The sequence below is a fragment of the Acinonyx jubatus genome, chromosome B4 (genome assembly GCF_027475565.1).
Source record: "Acinonyx jubatus isolate Ajub_Pintada_27869175 chromosome B4, VMU_Ajub_asm_v1.0, whole genome shotgun sequence".
Lineage (NCBI taxonomy): Eukaryota > Metazoa > Chordata > Mammalia > Carnivora > Felidae > Acinonyx > Acinonyx jubatus.
Window position 1 is genome coordinate 15041883 of NC_069387.1, and position 20872 is coordinate 15062754.

Consider the following 20872-nt stretch of genomic DNA (forward strand, 5'->3'; position numbering starts at 1 on the left):
ATTAGCATTATGCATATGCATGCATTATGTGCATAAGTAGAGCATGCCCGAGAGGAATGAGTACACACATTGGATAGTATATACATTGTGCACATTATTTATAGTAAAGAGAACTTATTTAGTCATATTGGCTCAGATCCTACCATGGAGTGAAAAATTGAAGGAAACGGTTCAGGCCACAAAGTAGAGGCCTGACAAGCAAGTGACAGTTTTTTTAAAAAGGCAATATTTACTAATAACACACCCCTTTTTAAAATTTACTAATGTCCTCTGATATTTCTTCTGCTATCTCTGTGGCAGATGACAGGAAAGAAAAACTAGAAAAAAGAAAAAAAAATAGATGCTTTGAAAGCATGTCATTATGGCCACATGTATATAACTTGTATGGTTGGGGCTGAATTTTATATCAAAGTCTACACTGGTTTGTAGGGAGTACTCACTGACACAGAAACACAAACACCGAACACATATCAGGTTACCATTGTGTGAGGATATCGGCAAGTAACTACATCATCAGTGTGTGTATATCTATTTTCTTCTATATTCTATGCATGGGACAATGGAGAAACGGGGTACGGGCGTCATGTGGCTTAATTTCTAGTTCTGACAACAGCACTTATTTGCTTGGTCTTGAGAAAGTCACTGAAGCCTTCAAGTCCTTCTCATCTGTCAAAGGGGGTTAAGAAAAACTACTTCTAACCCTTAATGCATTACGTGCATTCCTCCCCTGTTACTGTTTACCATGGATTTCTTTTCATTGCAGGACCTATTCAATAAGAAAAAAACAAAGTGCAGACAAATATCTGACAGATTGAAATGTAGCAGAACTTCTTTTTTTTTTAATATGAAATTTATTGTCAAATCAGTCCCCATACAACACCCAGGGCTCATCCCAACAGGTGCCCTCCTCAGTGCCCATCACCCACCCTCCCCGCCCTCCCACCCCACGGCAACCCTCAGTTTATTCTCAGTTTCTGAGTCTCTTATGGTTTGGCTCTCTCCCTCTCTAACTTTTTCTTTTTGCCTTCCCCTCCCCCATGGTAGAACTTCTTAATATACACGAGTAATGCCAAATAAAATGCAATTAAGTAATGCTGGTAATTGGTATTTGTGGAGTATCCCAAATCGTACTCTTTACAGACATTCGGGCAGATCAGCCCACGTCAGGGCCAAAGAAGGCATTGGTCAGATATTCTCTCCAGCACATTATACCCACCCAAAGCTTCTACCAGTAATTTTTTTTTCTAAAGTAATTTCTCATGACTCTGACACCATTCCCATGAAATGTGACATTTTAACAAATAGGATTGCCATGTCTATGAGATTTATCTTTACTTTTCTCAATACCATCATTCCCTGAACTGTGGACCGCCTTACATGAAAAATGCAACCTCTTTTGTGCTAGGTGGCAGCTGGAAAGTTCATATGGTAAAAAGCTCTTCCTAGGGTATATAAACTGTGAAATGTATTTTAAAATAAAGTTTTAATTACATTTCGCAATTCAGAGCCAACTTCTGGTGTTAGTCTAATTTAAACAAGGGTTTTTCGCTCTTGCAGCCATCTGTTCCTTTTGCGTAAGCCTAGCCTTAAGTCATAATATTGAAAGTGTGACGTCATTCCTTCTATGATGTCATTTAATATCTCTGCATGGTGTGGAACCAGGCAGGAGGAAGATGCTCGTTCAGATGTAGGTGATGGGGAATACAATGAATACATAACAATCTGAACTGTTTTTCTATTGCTTTTCATTCCCAGTGGTTTTCTAACATTGAAAAGACTGTGCTGTAAAAGTAATGCCTTAAAACACAAAAAGATAAGTGATCTTTAAAATTCATACACGGAATAAACAAGTGTGTTCATGTGAATGCACCCTAATAATGGACGGTTTTGAGTTTGTGTGAAACCAAAGTTTCTGGGAAATATTTAATTGAAATAACAAATTATACTTGCTAACCACAGGCAATGTTTAGATCACACATTAAGAATCTGCCTTAGTCAGTAGGAGGCTTGCCTGGTCCCACAAATACAACTTGATAATACAGCAGCATAAATAACCCAGAAAATGACCCAAAGACTACCAGAACGAACTCTACCCTTAAAGGTAGAGAAGAGACCACATCAGAGAGGGTATGAAGGATGGAGGCATGGTGTGGAACAGAAGGGACTCGCTGTCCTGAGGGGATGGGGGAGGCATCAGCGTGGAGAGGGGAGAGAAACAGACTATGACGATGTGGGGGAGGGCGGGGAGAGCCTGTACAGGGAAGACAAAAATCTCTGCAACACTTGACTTTGAAGTCAAGAAAGGCCAACTTTTGTAAGTTCTTACAACCAGAGGGATTTAAAGCCTGGAATTTTAAAAATCAGAGGACTCAGTTCTGGGACAACCAAAGGAAGATAGGAAGCTGACTCCTTGTCCTTAAAGAGACAGCACAACAAGCAGCCCACGGAGATAGAGCCTGGAAGCGGCAGTTTGAAAAATGCCTGGAGCAAATGGGAAGGGAGCGCTATTTACCCATCTCAGAGCACGTCAGAGGGGCAGGGATCACCAGGAAGACCCCTTCAGGAATAAAGGGGCTGTCAGGTTCCATTTCCCACCCCGCCCCCCAGAATAAACACATAACCACCTGTGGGAACAAGCGTAACACTGCCATTGGCCACCTCACTCGCTTACACCAAGCCATGCCCACCTGTGCTTCAGTGGATCTGCTCTTCCCAGTCCTGCTTGCTTTAGTCCCAGTGCTGGGGTCCCCTCCCCCAGAAGAGCATTGCAAGCCTTGCCAACACCATGTCTCCTGACGGGCACACGTTGTGGGGCCTTGGTCCTGGCATCAGCGGCAGCAGGGGCAGCGGCCTGAAGGGAGGCCCTGCAGAAGCCCGAGCCACACTTTGTTAAAACCGTGTGCCCTGTCCATGCAGCCGCGGTTCCCAGTGTGCACCTTGTTAAAACTGCATGCCTCACGCCAGCCAGGGGCCAAACACTGCCCACAAGAGGCAAAGAGAGCCTCTGCAGACAGCTGACCTGAGAGAGAGCAGCCAGGGCACAACAGCAGGGCACATGCAACACATATAGGAGACACCTCCTGAAACGCCGGGTTCCGGGCAACACGGGACACTACAAGCCCTTTCAAAAGGCCGTTACTTTCAAGGACAGGGGACATAGTTGACTTTCCCAAGACACGGAAACAGATACAGAGAGTGAAACAAAAGGAAGAGACGGAGGAATATGTTCCAAATGAAAAAGACAGGACAACACAACAGCAAGAGATCTGAGCAAAACGGAGATAAATAATATACCTGATAGAGAATTTAAAGTAATGATCATAAAGATACTTGCTGGACTTGCGAAAAGAGTGGCCGACCTCAGCGAGATCCTTAACAAAGAGATAAAAGAGAATGAATCAGAGATGAAGAACACAATAAATAAAATTGAAAAATATATACTAGTTGGAATAAACAGCAGGCTACAGGAATCAGAGGAATGAATTAGTGACCTAGAAGACAGAGTAATGGAAAGTAATCAAGATGAACAGATAAGAGAAAAAAATTTTGCAAAATGAGAATAGATTTAGGAACCCAGTGACTCCATCAAGCATAATAATATTTACATAATAGGGGTCCCAAAAGAAGGAGAGAGGAAAGGAGGCAGAACATGTATTTGAAGAAATAATAGCTGAAAACTTCCCCAACCTAGGGAAGGAAACAGATATCCTGGTCTAGGAGGCACAGAAAATGCCTCACAAAATCAACACGAGGAGGTCCACACTGAGACACATAGTAATTGAAATGGTAAAAAGTACTGATAAAAAAAATCTTAAAAGCAACAACAAAAAAGACAGTTACGTATAAGGGAAACCCCATAAGGCTATCAGCAGTTTTTTCAACAGAAACTTTGCAAGCCAGAAAGGAGTGGCATGGTATATTCAAAGTGCTGACAGGAGAAACATCTGCAGCCAAGAACACTCTATCCAGCAAAGCTATTATTCAGAATAGAAGGAGAGATAAAGAGTTGCTCAGACAAACAAAAGGTAAGGAGTTTATGACCACTAATCCAGCCCTACAAGAAATGTTAAAGGGGACTCTTTGAGTAGAAAAGAAAGACCATAAGCAAAAGTAGGAAAAGTGAGAAACATAAAAGCAGTAAAAATAAGTACATCTGTAAAAATCAGTCCAGGGATTCACAAAATAAAAGGATGTAAAATATGATACTATATCCCTAAAACATGAGATAGAGGGAAAGGAACAAAAAAATGGGTTAAAACTTAAGCAACCATCAACTTAATGTAGACTGCTGTATGCTGAAGATGTTATAAACAAACCTAAGAGTAACCACAAATCAAAAACCAGTAATAGATACGCAAAGATAAAGATAAAGGAATCCAAGTATATCACTAAGGAAAGCCAGCAAACCGTGAGAGAGAGCAAGAGAAGAAAGGATCAGAGAAAATCTACAGAAACAACCACAAAACAAGTAACAAAATGGCAATAAAAAAAAATATATCAATAATTACTTTGTATTTAATGAACTAAATGCGCTAATCAAAAGACATAGGGTGGCAGAAGGGATTAAATAAAACAGAAACAACAACAACAAAAAAACAAGACCCATCTATATGCTGCCTGCAAGAGACTCATTTTAGACCTAAAGAAATCTGCAGATTGAAAGTGAGGGAGGGGCGCCTGGGTGGCTCAGTCGGTTAAGCGGCCGACTTCGGCTCAGGTCATGATCTCACGGTCCGTGAGTTCGAGCCCCGCGTCGGGCTCTGTGCTGACAGCTCAGAGCCTGGAGCCTGTTTCAGATTCTGTGTCTCCCTCTCTCTGACCCTCCCCCGTTCATGCTCTGTCTCTCTCTGTCTCAAAAATAAATAAACGTTAAAAAAAATTTAAAAAAACAAAAAAAGAAAGAAAGTGAGGGAATGGAGAAACATCTTGCAAATGCATGTCAAAAGAAACTTGGGGTAGCGATACTTATATTGGACAAAATGGACTTTAAAACAAAGACTCCAACAAGAGACAAAGAAGAACACCGAATAATAGCAAAGAGGACAATCTTTGTCCTTCCTGACAAGAAGATATATCAAATGTAAGTACTCATGCACTACACATGGGAGCACCCAAATATATTTAGCCACTATTGACAAAAATAAAGGAAATAATCAATAGTAACACAATAATAGTAGGGGATGTTAACCCCCCACTTACATCAATGGACAGATCATCCAAACAGAAAATCAGTAAGAAAACAGTGGTTTTGAATGACACACTGGACCAGATGGGCCGAATAGACATTCCATTCCTATGGACATAGCATTCCATTCTAAAACAGCAGAATGCACATTCTTTTCAAGTGTTCATGGAACATTCTCCAGAAGAGGTCACGTATTGGGCCACAAAACAAGTCTCAATAAATTAAAAAATACTGAAGTTATACCATGCATCTTTTCGGACTGCAATGCTATGAAACTAGATCAACCGCAAGAAAATACCTGGAAAGCGCACAAATACATGCATGTTAAATTCCATGCTACTAAACAATGGATGGGTCAACCAAGAAATCAAAGGAATCAAAAATCACATGGAAACAAAAGGAAAAGGAAAATGAAGACATAATGGGCCAAAATCTTTGAAATGCAGAAAAAGCTGTTCTAAGTGGGACATTTATAGCACTACTGCCTACCCCCAAAAGCAAGAAAAATCTCAAATACACAACCTAACCTTAAAGCTAAAGGATCTAGAAAAAGAACAAACAAAACCTGAAACCAGCAGAAGGAAGGATAATACAGATAAGAGCAGAGATGAATGGGATAGAAACTAAAAAAACAAAACAAAACCATAGAACAGATCAATGAAACCAGGAGCTGGTTCTTTGAAAAGGTCAACAAAATTGATTAACCTCTAGCCAGACTCATCAGAGAGAGAGAGAGAGAGAGAGAGAGAGAACTCAAATAAGCAAAATCAGAAATGACAGAAGAGAAATAACAACCAACACCACAGAATATAAATGATTATAAGAGAATGTTATGAAAAATCATATGCCAAACTTTGGATAACCTGTAAGAAATGGGTAAATTCCTAGAAACATATAACCTACCAAAACTCAAGCAGGAACAAACAGAAAACTTCAACCAATTACCAGCAATGAAACTGAATCATGAATCAAAAAACTCCCAACAAACAAAAGTTCAGGATTGGATGGCCTCACAGGTGAATTCAACCAAACATTCAAAGTTAGAACCTATTCTTCTCAAACTATTCCAAAAAAATAGAAGAGGAAGGAACACTCCCAAATTCTACTCTATGAGGCCTACATTAACCGTAAGGCAAATAAAGATACCACAAAAAAAGAGAACCACAGGTCAGTATCTCTGATGACATAGATGCAAAAATACTCAGAAAAATATTAGAAAACCAAGTCCAGCAATATATTTTAAAAAATCATTCACCATGATCAGCGTGGGATTTATTCTCGGGAGGCAAGGGTAGTTCAGTATTTCCAAATGAATCAGTTTGATATATCACATCAAGAAGAAAAAGGTTAAAAACCATATGATCATTTCAACAGATGCAGAAAAAAGCATTTGACAAAGCACAACCTCCATTTATGATAAAAAACCCTCAACAAAGTAGGGTGAGAGAGAACATACCTCAACGTAGTAAAGGTCTTGTACGAAAACCCCACATCATACTAACATCATACTCACTGGGGAAAAACTGAGAGCTTTTCCCTTAAGGTAAGAAACAAGACAAAAATGTCCACTCTCCCCACTTCTATTCTGCATAGTGCTAGAAGTCCTAGCCACAGCAATCAGACAACAACAAAAAAATAAAAGGCATCCAAATAAGTAAGGAAGAAGTAAAACTATCATTATTTGCAAATGACAAAATACTATTTCTAGAAACCCCTAAAGACTCCACCATAAGGCTGGCAAAACTACTGATAAATTAATTCAATAAGGTTGCAGGATACAAAATAATACACAGAAATCCATAGCATTTCCATACACTAAAAATGAAGCAGCAGAAAGACAAACTAAGAAAACAATTCCATTTATAGTTGTACCAAAAATAATAAAAAACCTAGGAATAAACTCAACCAAAGAGGTGAAAGACCTATACTCTGAAAATTATAAAACTGATAGAAGAAGGTGGAGACAACACAAATGGAAGATTCCATGCTCACGGACTAGAAGAACAAATACTGTTAAAGTGTTCATACTACCTAAAGCAATCTACAGATTTAGTGCAATCCCTATAAAAATAACAACAGCGTTTTACACAGAATTAGAAAAAACAATTCTAAAATTTGTATGAAACCAAAAAAAAAACCCTAAATAGCCAAAGCAATCTTGAAAAAGAAAAACAAAACTGGAGCTATCATAATTCCAGACTTCAAGTTATATTACGAAGCTGTAGTAATCAAAACAGCATGGTACTGGAACAAAAATACACACATAGATCAATGGAATAGAACAGAAAGCCCAGAAATAAGCTTAAAATTTTATGGTCAATTAACTTTTGACAAAGGATAAAAGAGTACACCATGGGGGAAAAAAAACAAATGATGCTGGGAAAACTGGACAGCTACATGAAAAAGAATGAAACTGGGTCATTACAGCACACATAAAAATCTCAAAGTGGGTCAAGGACTTAAATGTGAGATGTGAAACCCATAAAAATCCCAGAAGAGAGCACAAGCATCAGTGATTTCTCTGACACCGGTCATAGCAACATCTTTCTAGATATGTCTCCTGAGGCAAGGGAAACAAAAGCAAAAATAAAGCATTGAGACTACATAAAAATAAAAAGCTCCTACACAGCAAAGGTAACAACCAGCAAAACTAAAAGACAACCTACTGTATGGGAAAAGATATTTGCAAATGAAATATCCAGTAAAAAAGAGTTCACATGCAAAATATATAAAGAACCTATACAACTTAACACACACACAAAACACTGCAATTAGAAAATGGGCAGAAATATCTCAAAAGATATTTCTCCAAAGAAGTCATCCAGATGGCTAACAGGCACATGAAAAGATGCTCAACATCACTCATCATCAGGGAAATGCAAATCAAAACCACAATGAGGTATTACCTCACAACTGTCAGAACGGCTAAAATACAGAAAGTCAGAAACAAGTGTTGGCGAGGATTGGAGAAAAAGGAACTCTCATGCACTGTTGGTGGCAATGCAAACTGGTCCAGCCACTGTGAAAGACAGTATGGAGGTTCCTCAAAAAATTAAAAACAGAACCACCCTACTGGGCATTTACCTGAAGAATACGAAAACACCAATTCAAAGGGATAGCTGCATCCCTATGTTGATTGCAACATTATGTATGGACAATAGCCAAGCTACGGAAGCCACCCAAGTGTCCAATGGATAAAGAAGAAGTGGTGTGTGTGTGTGTGTGTGTGTGTGTGTGTGTATAAATTTCCACTGATGAAATCTTGCCCATTTGCAACAACATGGATGGATCTAGAGAGTAAAATGCCAAGTGAAATAAGCCAGTCAGAAAAAGACAAATACTATATGATTTCACTCATATGTGGGATTTAAGACACAAGACAAACAAACATTGGGGAAAAAAAGAATAGCAAACAAACCAAAAAACCGGACTCTTAACTAGGTAACGAACATGGCTGCCAGGGTCAGGGGTTGAAACAGGTGAAGGGGGTTAAGAGTACACTTACCATGATGAGCACTAAGTAGCATATGGAACTGTTGAAACACTATATTGCACATAGTATATTGTATATATAACACTGTATGTTAACTACACTGGAACTAAAAAAAAAAAACCCCAACTTATTCTATTTAGTTTCTATTTTGGCATTAAAAATAAACGAAAATTATCAATTAAGAATTTCTCAGATTTATTAGGTGCAAGTGCCATTAGCAATATATGAACATATATGAATAGTGTCTTAGAATTGTATTAATATTGAACTTATTAGATTATAGTAATTTATATATTAATTTCTTCAACACATTACATTATATTTAAACATACATAAGTTATTACATGGATAGTTCTCAGTGAGCTTAGAAATTCTCTTAAGGAGTTGTTGAAAAACTCTTATAAAATAACAAAGAATCCCACGTAACATTATGTGTACAAATATCCACTGGTTTTTAAATTGAGGAATTCAGTGGGGACAGAGATTAAAAGGTTATTTTGGGAATTACTTTGGTGATAACTAATTTTTATAATAATCAGTCACTAAAATTCAACATTGTTTTTTAAAAATTTAAAACAATTTTTATTTATTTTTGAGAGAGAGAGAGAGAGACACAGTTCAAGTGGGAAGGGGCAGAGAGAGAGGGAGACACAGAATCGGAAGCAGGCTCCAGGCTCCGAGCTGTCAGCACAGAGCCTGACGCGGGGCTTGAACTCAAGAACCATGAGATCACGACCTGAGCCGAAGTCCGACGCTCAACTGACTGAGCCACCTAGGCACCCCAACATTGTTTTTAATAAATAAGTTGTGTATACACACCCACTTATTATTGTATTTCTGTGCCAATTCTAAAAAAGTACTTGGTCAAGTTCATTAGTTTTAGCATTGAACGTATTCTGTGTTTCTCTTGGCATCAGGCCGTGAGCTGGTCTGATCTCAAATTAGCGCTGCCCTCATGGTACTAAGTCTCTAGGCCCAGGAATTCACAGATGGGACTGGCTGATGGATTACAACACGGTCAACAATGCAGTGTAATGGAAAGTGAACTGCAATTGGAGTAGGAATACTTGACCACTCAAAAGATCCAAGCTTTAGTTTCCTCTTCTATATAATGATGATAATATGTGGTAAAATGATTTCACCAGCTGATTGTGAGTTTCAGAACCTGCTCCTCCCATGCTCTTGGTGTCATTTAACGACACCAATATCTAATCGACTGCCCAAGACAGGCCCTCGATTCTCCTTCTCCATCGCTGTCACTATGGGGACAGTGACTCGTGGCTTCCTCTTCCTGCTGTGTGCCCTATTCTGGTCGAACACAGCATTATTCCCCCCGGGTGTTAAATTCCTCCCTTCCCTGCACCCCCACATGATGAAACCTGTCTACTTTACGAAGATCTCCGAATACAACCCCTCCTATGCATTCCTTCCTTGTTGACTTAATTCAGGCCCTCATCTGCCCTCTGAACTACTGTAATCATCTTCAAACAGGAATCATTCCCTTCGCCTCGCCCACGTGGCCACCAATTTTGATCTTTCCAGTGCAAACTGGATTACATTCCACCCTGAGTCACAGCTCTTTAATGACCCCTTCGCCTTCAGTAAAAAATCCAGATATCTTGGTCATCTGGCCTCTACCCATCCTTTCACCTCATCTCCCATGAACTCCAGTACACACACCAAATTTGGACCAAGGCCACCCCGACTGTGACCCTGAGAGCCCTGTGCTGATCATTCTTACATGCTTGTCACACAAGCTAGTGTGCTGTGAATACTCCGTTCTCCCTTATCTACTCGGCAGAGTCTGTTTGCAAACACAGTAAGTTCAACAGAGGTTTTCTTCTTAAGAAAGCTTTTCCTGAAGGCCAAGAAGGGTTTGTTATCTCCTTCTCTGTGCCAGCCCCGTTCCTAGCAGTACTTTTATTATGACTTGGTAGGTCTGGAAAACAGTCGTTTGCATGTCTCTTTTTTCCTAATAGACACTGAACTTCTTGAAGGATGGGACAGTGTGCTGTCTTTGTTTAGCCAACTAATATCTCATCCTATAAGTTGATGATCAGTAGTTTCTTGGGGTGCCTGGGTGGCGCAGTCAGTTAAGCGCCTGAGTTGACCTTGGCTCAGGTCATGATCTCAAGGTCTGTTGAGTCCGAGCCCCATGTGGAGCTCTGCCCTGGCAGCGCAGAGCCTGCTTGGGATTCTGTCTGTCCTTCTCTCTCATCTCCCCCACTTGGGCTCTCTCTCTCAAAATAAATAAATAAACTTAAAATTTTTTAAGTAATAATTTCTTTTTTTTTTAATATTTATTTTTGAGAGAAGCAGAGAGCGAGCAAGAGAGAGAGAGAGAGAGTGTGTGTGTGTGTGTGTGTGTGTGTGAGAGGGGGAAGGACAGAGAAAGAGGGAGACGGTATCTGAAGCTGGCTCCAGGCTCTGAGTCATCAGCACAAAGCCTGATGCAGGGCTTGAACCCACGAACCATGAGATCATGACCTGAGCCAAAGTCGGACACTTAACCGACTGAGCCACCCAGATGCCCCAAAAGTAATAATTTCTTATTGGTGGATGGATGGGTGGTTGCCTCTTCCCTCATGGACTTTATTATTTTTTTAAGTTTATTTATTTATTTTTGACAGCGAGAGAAAGAGTGAGAGAAAGAGAGCGAGAGCACATGTGTGAGCAGGGGAGGAGCAGAGACAGGAGGAGAGCGAGGGAATCCCAAGCAGGCTCCGTGCTGTCAGTGCAGAGCCCTATGTGGGGCTTAAACTAAGGAACCATGAGCTCATGACCTGAGCTGAAATCAAGAGCTGGATTCTTAACCAACTGCACCACCCAAGCCCTCCCCTCATGCACTTTGGCTCTGATAATTACAGCTTTATCATCAGGAACAGCAAGATTCTTTTTCTTTTTTCTTCTCTTGCCTCTCAACAGGTGTACTTCATTATCATCCATCCGGCAACACCTGAACCCCACCAACCTTTATCTGAATCATCTTCTATTCAATAGACTCCACCCAAATGAGTTATTCTTTTCATTTTTCTTTCACAACACTTTGTATTCATTTGTACTAAAAAAAAACCTTTCAACACATTTAATTGTAATTATTAGTCTAAATACCTATCTCCTTCCCTTCGGCTTTACATTCGTTAAGACAGCAGCTTAAATATCTCCCTCATATCTGTATTCCCAGCGGAGGCTAGCACAAGGTAGGTGATAGTACAAGATAGTAGATGCTTGCTGAATTAATTCATGAAGGTGTGCTTGAATGTATGAAATGAAAGAAGGCATTTGAGAGTTCTTTGAAACTGGAAAGCCCAAGACAAATGTTAGATACTGTTGTCATCTTGATCACACCCACGGATCATATTCTTTGCTGCTTGGTTCTTTCGACCCTTGTCTAAACTATCCCTTCACACAGACTTCCTTGCTCCCACTCAGAATGCATTTTGACATTAAACTAAACCCCTCAGCACTCGGATAAGATCTAGAGTATAAAGAAGTTTGACAAACAGAATCAACTGTCATGAGATTTAGTACCAGCCTGAAAACACTAGTGAATGATAACCATATTCTGAAAATGAAGATAGCCAAATCGCTTCAGGTACCACTTTGTGGCTGATGGCAATATGTCTGTCATAAATTTATGCCTGTTCCTGATATAGAGAGAATTTGTTTATTAGTTAGGGAGCATAAACATAAAACATGCAACAGGAAAAAGAGTATATATAATATGAATGACAGGAACAAATACTTGATACAAAAATTTCAGCTTCTTCCTGGGAAATCCCAGGATATTTTACAACGACATTGTAACCACTTCATCCACCTTGAACAAGGAACTTTCTCCAGTGTGAAATGCGGAGCCCTTCTGTATCTCAAAATCACCCCACTGACTGCTTAGGGCAAGAGGTGAAAAATAATTACCTTAAAGGCTGGGGAAGATTGGAATAAGAAAGAATATCATTTTCATGGATCTAGAATATGGAATGAGCAGAATTAGAGTTGACACCTTGTATGAGAAGCCCTACGAGATCCCTGACGACCGGGAGGACCAGGACGTCTTTAATCCTCATCTGAAAGACGTCAAGCAGAGTACATTTTCCCAAGGTACGATTCTGACATTTGGGGTCAATCCTTTCTCCAAGTGAAAAAAAAAAAGTCACTTGCATAAATGTGACTTCAGTAGCACCTTGACAGTCCCTGGAAGTCATCCAACGGAATGTCAGTTGAATGTGGCTAAGTCACCTTGTTAGACATTCATGGTGCAGGGTTACTAGTTTGTGATGGGGTGCACTTCGCCATAGCTGAGTCTCAGCGCTGGCGAGTGGATGGATGTGGGTGCTTCTCCCAACACAGAAGGGGCTACATGGCCTAAGAACATGGATTTGGAGACAAACACAGTCTAGGTTTATTCTCAGTCCCTCAGTCTGGAAGTCGAGTTCCTTAACTTTTCTGAGTCTCAAGTTTCCCTGTCTATGAAATGGGGATGATCAGACCTTCTTCATACAGTTTTTGTAAGGATTAAATGAGATAGGGCTGTTTTAAATACCTGATGATTATTATGTGTTGACTGTCTTACTTTACCTACTATCCCCCATTAATAGCTTATACCAAATTCTGGGATTTTTTTCAGGACTTTCCTTGAACATTATGCATGATCACTGACACTATTTTCTCCCCATAGACTTTGTGCAACAGTAAGGAGAATTAAGGCGAATTTATTTCTTAGTCACCTTCACCCTAATGTTCAGTTATCCAGAGGGTGTTATATTACCAAATGTCTGTAAAAATAATAATACGTAATACATAATACGTGATATATAATGTATGATTTCATCTATCTATCTCCTGACATTTTCATGAGAGCACATTTTTCAGCTTCGTTTTTAACTGCATTTTCCTAATGTCCAAAATATCAGCTTTTGTTCCTCTTCTGAAGAAATCTTCTCTCCATGTGACTATGAAATTTTTAAGAGTATTTTATAGGAGGACCATTTGCCTCTTAATCATACTCCTTTCTATGTGCTGTCCTACAGAATAATTCCCACGGATTTACTTCTGAAACTTACATGTGTAGATGAATCTTACTAAACCTGTTAGCCTTCCTCTGGAAAGATATCTTCACCTATAGCGACGTTCTTCAGATAACATTTATAACGTACGTAGCACCTATATGTAATTGACATCTGGAGAAACGGATTCCTACCTTCCCCATTCCTCTCTTAGATGAGGCGGTTACAAGACCACATCAAAGAGATCAATCATGGCCTCATGGGCCACTGCAAGGCCTTGGCTTTGTCTCTGAGGGACATGGGAAGCCACTGGTGAGTTGTCAGCACTTGAGAGACCTGGTCTGACTTAGTTGCTGACTTTGGTTGCTACATGTGAATAGAAAGTACTAGACCAAAGGCAGAAAAGCAAAGAGAGCAGCTGCGAAAGAGATGGTGGTGATTTGGACCAGGAGGGTAGAGGGAGAGTTGGTGACACGTCCAGATTCCGAGCACATTTTGAAAGTTGAGTCAAAAAGCTGTCCCGGCAGGCTAGATGTGTAGTGTGAGATGAAGCCTGTCAAGGACGATAGCAAGGTTCTTGACCTGAGCAAACGAATGGATGGAGTTGCTGTGAGAAGAGAGAGGGAAGGGTGTTGGGACAGCTGGTTTATGGTGGTCGAGGAGGGGTTTAGTCTGCTATCTATTAGACATCTCAGTGAGGATGGTAAACGGGCAATTAGACATGCAGTTCTGGACTTCAGGATTCCAGCCTGGGATAGAAGACTCTTAATATGTGCCCCTTAATATTTGTAAGAGGCTCAGGGCAATGTCAGGCTCCTGGTAAGAAAGTAAGCAATGGTCATAATTAATATAGTTCCTTCTCCTTCTTTGACCATGTCAGTGAAATTGTCTAATAGAACTGTAATGGTCAAATGCTGCCTACTGTATATATCTACCCTTTGAGCTAGCACACAAAGAACTCTTCAAAGTAATCCTTTCTTACTTTTCAGGTTTATCATGGCCCAGCCCCCACACTACCCTTTGACAGAAATTCTCCATTTTTTTCCTTTCTTTTTTTTTTAAGTTTATTTATTTATTTTTGAGAGGCAGAGAGAGTGTGTGAGAGTAGGGGAGGGGCAGAGAGAGAGGGAGACAGAGAATCCCAAGCAGGTTCTGTGCTGTTAGCACAAGCCCAACATGGGGCCCCATATCACAAACCATGAGCTCGTGACCTGAGCCGGAAATTGAGAGTCACATGCTTAACCGACTGAGCCACCCAGGTGCCCCATATTCCCCATTTTTCAAGTGCATTTTGTGGGAGGGAATTAAATTTCAAAATAAAGATTTAAAAAACCCTTTGTGTGCTACAGTCAGTGTAATTCTGGAAAACGTCCTTTGAGCACAAAATGTTTAGCAGTAGAAGTCATATAGATTGAGAGTGAAGATAGGTGATTCTAGCACTGAAATGAATTTATATTTCAACACATCACCTTGAATAAGTCTCTAATCTCTCACATCCCAGTTTCCTCATCTGCAAAATTGAGACCAGTGGGATTACGGAGAATATGAAATGGGGTAACAAATATAAAGTGTTTTAGCACAATGCCAGACACATGGTAAGTTCTTATAATTTTTAGCTATTATGATGATAAGCAATTTTATTTTTTCATTTTCAGTTGGAACTAAGATGAAAAAGTTTCCTACGGCTTTTCATTTACTACAGGCTTCTCATTGAATTGAATATCTATCTTGGTGTGTCATTCAAAGTCTAGAAAACTTAGTCTAAAGACATTAGGCCACAGAAAGAATAAAGACATTAGAAGCAGAAAAGAGTCTGATCCAACATGTTATTGGCCCCTACATCCCTCGTTTGTCCCCCCTGCCGCCCACCTACCCAGTAATTAACACACTGAAGGAACTGACTCGAAAGAAACACACTAAACTTATCTTTTCCTTCTTATGTTATTTTAATTGTGCATATTTTGTTTTTAAGCATGGTTCTTTGGGGGAAAACAGAATGTGTCTACTATAGAAAAACACATATTCTTTTAGGCAAGTAATTTTGGAAGCCAAAGATGGTCCCCGGGGTAAGAAGATGGAAAAGGAATAGTATTAGAAGACAGCACAGAACTAATGCACGTTTTATAGTATAAAAGAAAGATATTTTAGCCTCCCTGCCTAAAACAACATCGTGAACTCTAAGTTATGCTGAATTGTTGAATAGAATAAAAAGGAAGCAGCTACAATATGACTGCTCAGAGTGAAAGTCAATAGTCAGCTCCTAGGGAGCATCCCGAGACAGCAGAAAACTCTTGCACTCATGACACACAGAGGCTTAATTGTCCTCCCATGGTTTGGAAGAAAGGCCTTGAAAATACTTGTGACCTCTTAGAAGCAGATTTATAGACATATGATAGTGCTTTAATCCTTGCATCCTGGAATAGCCAAGGTAATAGAATATCAGTGGATAAAAGCCTAGTAAGACAATGATCATCTGATAAATCCCACTCTGCACCAGGCCAATTTGGGATCTCAATCACTTCCATAATCTACACCCTTACCACCCTTCACACAATGTCTAATGGGGTGCACTTTCCCCCTCACATTTTTTCTATATTGTCTCCTGAAGAACAAATCCTTCCTCCCTTCCCTACCTCCCTTCCTTCCCTCCCTTCCCTCCTCCCTCCCTCCCTCCCTCCCTCCCTCCCTCCCTCCCTCCCTCCCTCCCTCCCTTCCTTCCTTCCTTCCTTCCTTCCTTCCTTCCTTCCTTCCTTCCTTCCTTCCTTCCTTATTTTTCCATGTGTTTGAATCTCTACCATGGTATTTTGGGGGTTGACCTAATGCATCCTTTTTCCTTATTATAATCTAAATTTCTCGAGATAATCTACTCTTGCTCTGGACTCTGCTCTCCTGTCTGTAGCCTGTGTTTATCTCACATACCTCTCCTTTCCCATTCATTTACACAGTCTTACATCACAAGATAGTGTTATTCTTACTATGATCGCTAAAGAAATGAGAAGACATCCATAAAGATTATCACAAAATAATAAATTCTATTTAAAAATAGGTACACCAGAACACAAATAAATATCTGTAGGAATTTTGCCCCCCTTTTTAAAAAGAAGCAATGACATCCACAAAGGCCTTGGAATTAATTTTGGAACCACCTTATTATCTTCATAAGAAAATCCCCTTACCTTAGCTTCATGTTTTACGCAGATTAGTATTACTCACCTAGTTCACCAGACTGATGCCAAGTTCCCTTTGATAGTTTCCACAGCTCACAGCTGTTCCGCTGCTATGAAGGATTTCCAAAAGAATAGGGAACATATCCTGAAGACAGTTCTGAAGGAGAATTGCAAGATTGTTTTTGAGTAATGGCAACATAATTAAAATGTCTATAGTTCCCAAGCACTTGAGAAGGGAAACTCCCTTTTAGATACGGTAAATTCCCTTATTTCTGGTAACAAGTTGAACTTACTATTTTACAGTCACATCATAAGAGCGGACTCAAACTTCTGTTACTTTAATTATGTTCCAGTACATGGTGTACTTAAAACTTTTAATCTGTATATGTGGAAAATATGCTCTTGATAATTACACTGAGTCTGTCTTATTGTCTCTAGGACTATACTTGATAAAAAGGAACTCCTGGAGTTTGCTCAACTTGGCTGTTACTTGGAATATGATCTCTTTGGGACTGAACTCCTTCATTACCAATTCAACCCGGATATTGACATGCCCAATGATAATAAAAGAATTAGGAGGTAAATATGATGAAATCCCTGATAGTGTTCCCTTTTACCAGTCCTTTTTGATTCATATCTGGGTAGGTATTAGCAAAGATTCGGAAAACAGTGAGCAGGCAGAACCAGAGACTTGCAGAAAAAAATGTATCAATGCTGTTTTGGGGAGAGAAATCTCTATATATTATTTCAAGAAGCAAATGAGTCATCCTAAGTAGGCAAAAGCTTAGCAGAGCCTTAGGAGTTCAGTGCAGATGGGCAGCTGACAAGAAACAGATAATACTTAACCCCTGCCATGACAAAAAGAGAACAAAGATGCTTTCGTCTTTCTATCCCTAATGAAGTAAGTGGTTTCTTTCCCATGTTGACCACACTGAAGTCCTAACCTCCTACAACGTGTGTGTGAAATGCTTTATCAAAAATATTCACTATGGAGATGATTGAAACTTAAATGCTGTAAGTAGAATGTCTAAAGACCAAACATCATATAGAATTTGACCCCTCAAAATTGCCGAAGCAACAAATTGTCCGAGTCATTCTCTGTAACCAAGTGGAAAGTTTCTGGAGTCAAGGATGGATGGTTACCTGGTTTGTCCTGGTTACACGGTGATGTGAACATTGGATGCACCAAGTTAGGGAATCTGGGAGAAGAAACAGATTTGGGATTGACAAGGATGACTTTGGTTTGGGAATAAACTAAGAGTAGCTATCCAGTGGGGCTGTGGATAAGGCTGTGAGGCTCAGGGCAGAGATCTGGACTCAGACATAAATCTAGGCATCTTTGGTTTGTATGTCATGGTTGGCAGCGTGGGAATGAGTGAGATCACTCAGAGGAGAGAATGAGGACAGAACTCTAGGGAACAATGATATTTAAGGAATGGACTCAGGAAGAGTCACTCAAGGACAGATCGAAAAGTTTTCAAAGTGAGAAGAGAATCAGGGAAATATGTTGTTGTGCAAGCAGGTGCAGGAGACTGGAGCAGAAGGGCTTGGGCAACTGACAGGTGGCCGGCATCAGTGAGGTAAAGGCTGGAGATTCTCACTGTGCAGTCAGTGACGTCTCCGTAGAAAAGTCTTGAAGAATGAGTAGGGGGTAAGGAAGAGGAGAGAGAAGGTGGGGTTACTCTTTCAAGAAGCTTGGTGGTCAGGGGAAGCAGGGGCACAGGGTCAAAGTGAGAAGACAAGATAGGATCAAGGGAAGGTTTTGTCAAGGGTCCAGCAATGTTTGGGGCACCTGGGTGGCTCAGTCAGTTGAACATCCGACTCTTGATTTCGGCTCAGGTCATGATCCCGGGATCATGGCTGGGCTCTACTCTGAGTGTGGAGCCTACTTAAGAGACTTTCTCTCTCTCCCTCTGCCCTTTTTCCCCATTCACTCTTCCTCTCTCTCTCTCAAACTAACGAAGGGTTAAGCAATGTTTATGTGGCTGAGAGCAAAAGCAGAGACACAAAGAGAACAAATCGCAGGAAGAAGTACCTCTTCTATAGGGTTATGGAATTTATATGAAATAAAGTATGAAGAGTTTTTTCCTGAATGTCTGGTGCAGAATATGAAAATAGTCGATCGACACTAACTTAAAACAATCTGGAGAGAGGAGATATAGAGCAAGCTTTCCAAGGAGACAAACAGATGGCAGCTGGGAAGCAAACAGAAAGTTGGTTGAAAGGTGTAAGGCGAGTAACGGGGTGAATGCAGATAGATGTGGTGAGAATGGGAAACCGAGGACATATGACCACCTGTGTTCTGTAGGGTCCCTGTGAAGTCAACATGGTTATCTTCTGCGAAGGAGGGAACAGATTCAGGGCAGGACCTTGTAGAAGAGGAAGAAGGCTGGGAATGGACACTGAGTGAATGAGACAGATACTGATAGGACACGGTGTGTGTGAGACCCCGGTGAGGCTCAAGATCATGTCTGCATGACCGAACATGGGCACCAGTGCACATGACTTGGTGATTTTCCGCCCCCCCCCAAAAGTTTTGTATTTTGATAATAAGACCAAAGAAGCTTTGAGGAGAAGCAGAAAACATGAACAGTTAGAGAGACTGAGGGTTGGGATTCTGTCTGAAAAATGTGGTCGACAGGGGATCTGGGGTGGGGTTGAGTGAGGGTCCTGAGGTCCAAGATGAACAGTAGAAGGTATAGAGAAAAGTAAGAAGAGGTGGGAATAACATAGCAGCGGCAACCAATCAGAAGCTTGAGTGAGGGGGGAAAGTACCCAGAAGACGGTGAGGGAAAAAGAGAAATGTGACTCATGGTCGGGGTGGGAGAGTGAAAATTGGGATTTCAGAGAGGAAGTAGTCTTCTGGGACAGAGACGGGCCAGAATGTGGTTAAGGGCATAGAAAACTGTGTGGGCTACAAGTAAAGACACCTGACCTACAGAAGTGATGTCCAGAAACGGAGGCTAAAGCAGCAACGGTAGGACATACCCCCACACTGGAATTGAGGGGAAGATCTGTGGCCACGGTCGGGGACAGCCCTCAGCTCTTAGCGTGGGTGGCCAACCTTTACACCTGTGTGCCTTCTGCTGTCCCTGCGTATGGGTACTCCTCCTTCATGACCTCATTAACAGTAAAATAGGCTTCAAGTTCAATATCATCAGGGAGAGCTAGCTGATCCATGTAACGCTTGCTATGTAAATATGGAGATGCTCAGCTGTACAGGAGCAAACTGACCTGACCCATGAAGCTAGGACTTAAAACAAATTTTTTTAAACCACTGAAATCAGTTCTTTAATACACCAATTTATCGTTCCGTTTTTGTTGTTGTTAATTTTGCGTCAGGATTTTACCTAACTTTCTTAGCACCATTCAGTACAGGCAGACAAGTTACCCCAGGGCCCTACGAGCCTGGGCCATGCTGTGAGGTGAATATTCTTTGGGATTTAAAGTGGGGGCGTAGGGTAGGGCTTTCTCATCTTTCATGATCTCCAAACCCTGTTTCCTGATGAATGCCCTCAACATACGTTTTACGATTCATCTTGGAAATGGGAAGTTTGCTTCTAAGACCCGCTTCCTTTTCCTAAGCCCCTTTGTGGCAGTGAGCTGTATCTTTTATATCTTCTGAAGCAACCCTACGCCACCCATGCGGCTCCCAGACCTGGACTAAGAGAGAGGGGATTGGCAGAGGGGGTCTGAAGGATATACGGGGGGGAGGATGACCAGCGCCTCTCCTCATATTCCTCCTTGATAACTTCTGGCTATTAATTCAAGAACAAGAATTTAATTTTGGCCAGCTTTCATTGAGCCAAATGTAAACATTCTAGATGTCTGGAAATACATCAAAATATATATGCGGTATATGCGTGTTCATGTATATGTATGTAAGCTTTATCTTCCCTAAATTAAAATCATGCATAAGGTCGCTTGGCTCAAGCACAATTCACGGTAATTACCTTATGACCTTTAGGCAGGGGGTGTGTTCCAGCACCCCCCTGGTCCGCCATCTCTTGGGCACTTGATT

At 40.8% G+C, this 20872-nt stretch overlaps 2 protein-coding genes across 5 annotated transcripts in view; one reads left to right on the forward strand and one right to left on the reverse strand.

Moving 5' to 3' along the window:
- Window positions 1-20872, forward strand: part of PTER (phosphotriesterase related) — a 68930-nt gene that overhangs the window by 44969 nt on the left and 3089 nt on the right. For all 4 annotated transcript variants that reach the window (XM_027073517.2, XM_053225353.1, XM_027073519.2 and 1 more), the window contains one exon: window positions 17290-17430. In XM_027073517.2, the coding sequence (XP_026929318.1) occupies window positions 17290-17430 (141 nt within the window). The remainder of the gene's footprint in view (window positions 1-17289; window positions 17431-20872) is intronic.
- RSU1 (Ras suppressor protein 1) overlaps window positions 16993-20872 on the reverse strand; it is a 274063-nt gene continuing 270183 nt past the window's right edge. Inside the window, exon 10 of the mRNA XM_053225357.1 lies at window positions 16993-17008. Coding sequence (XP_053081332.1) covers window position 17008 — 1 coding nt within the window. The 3' untranslated portion in view covers window positions 16993-17007. The remainder of the gene's footprint in view (window positions 17009-20872) is intronic.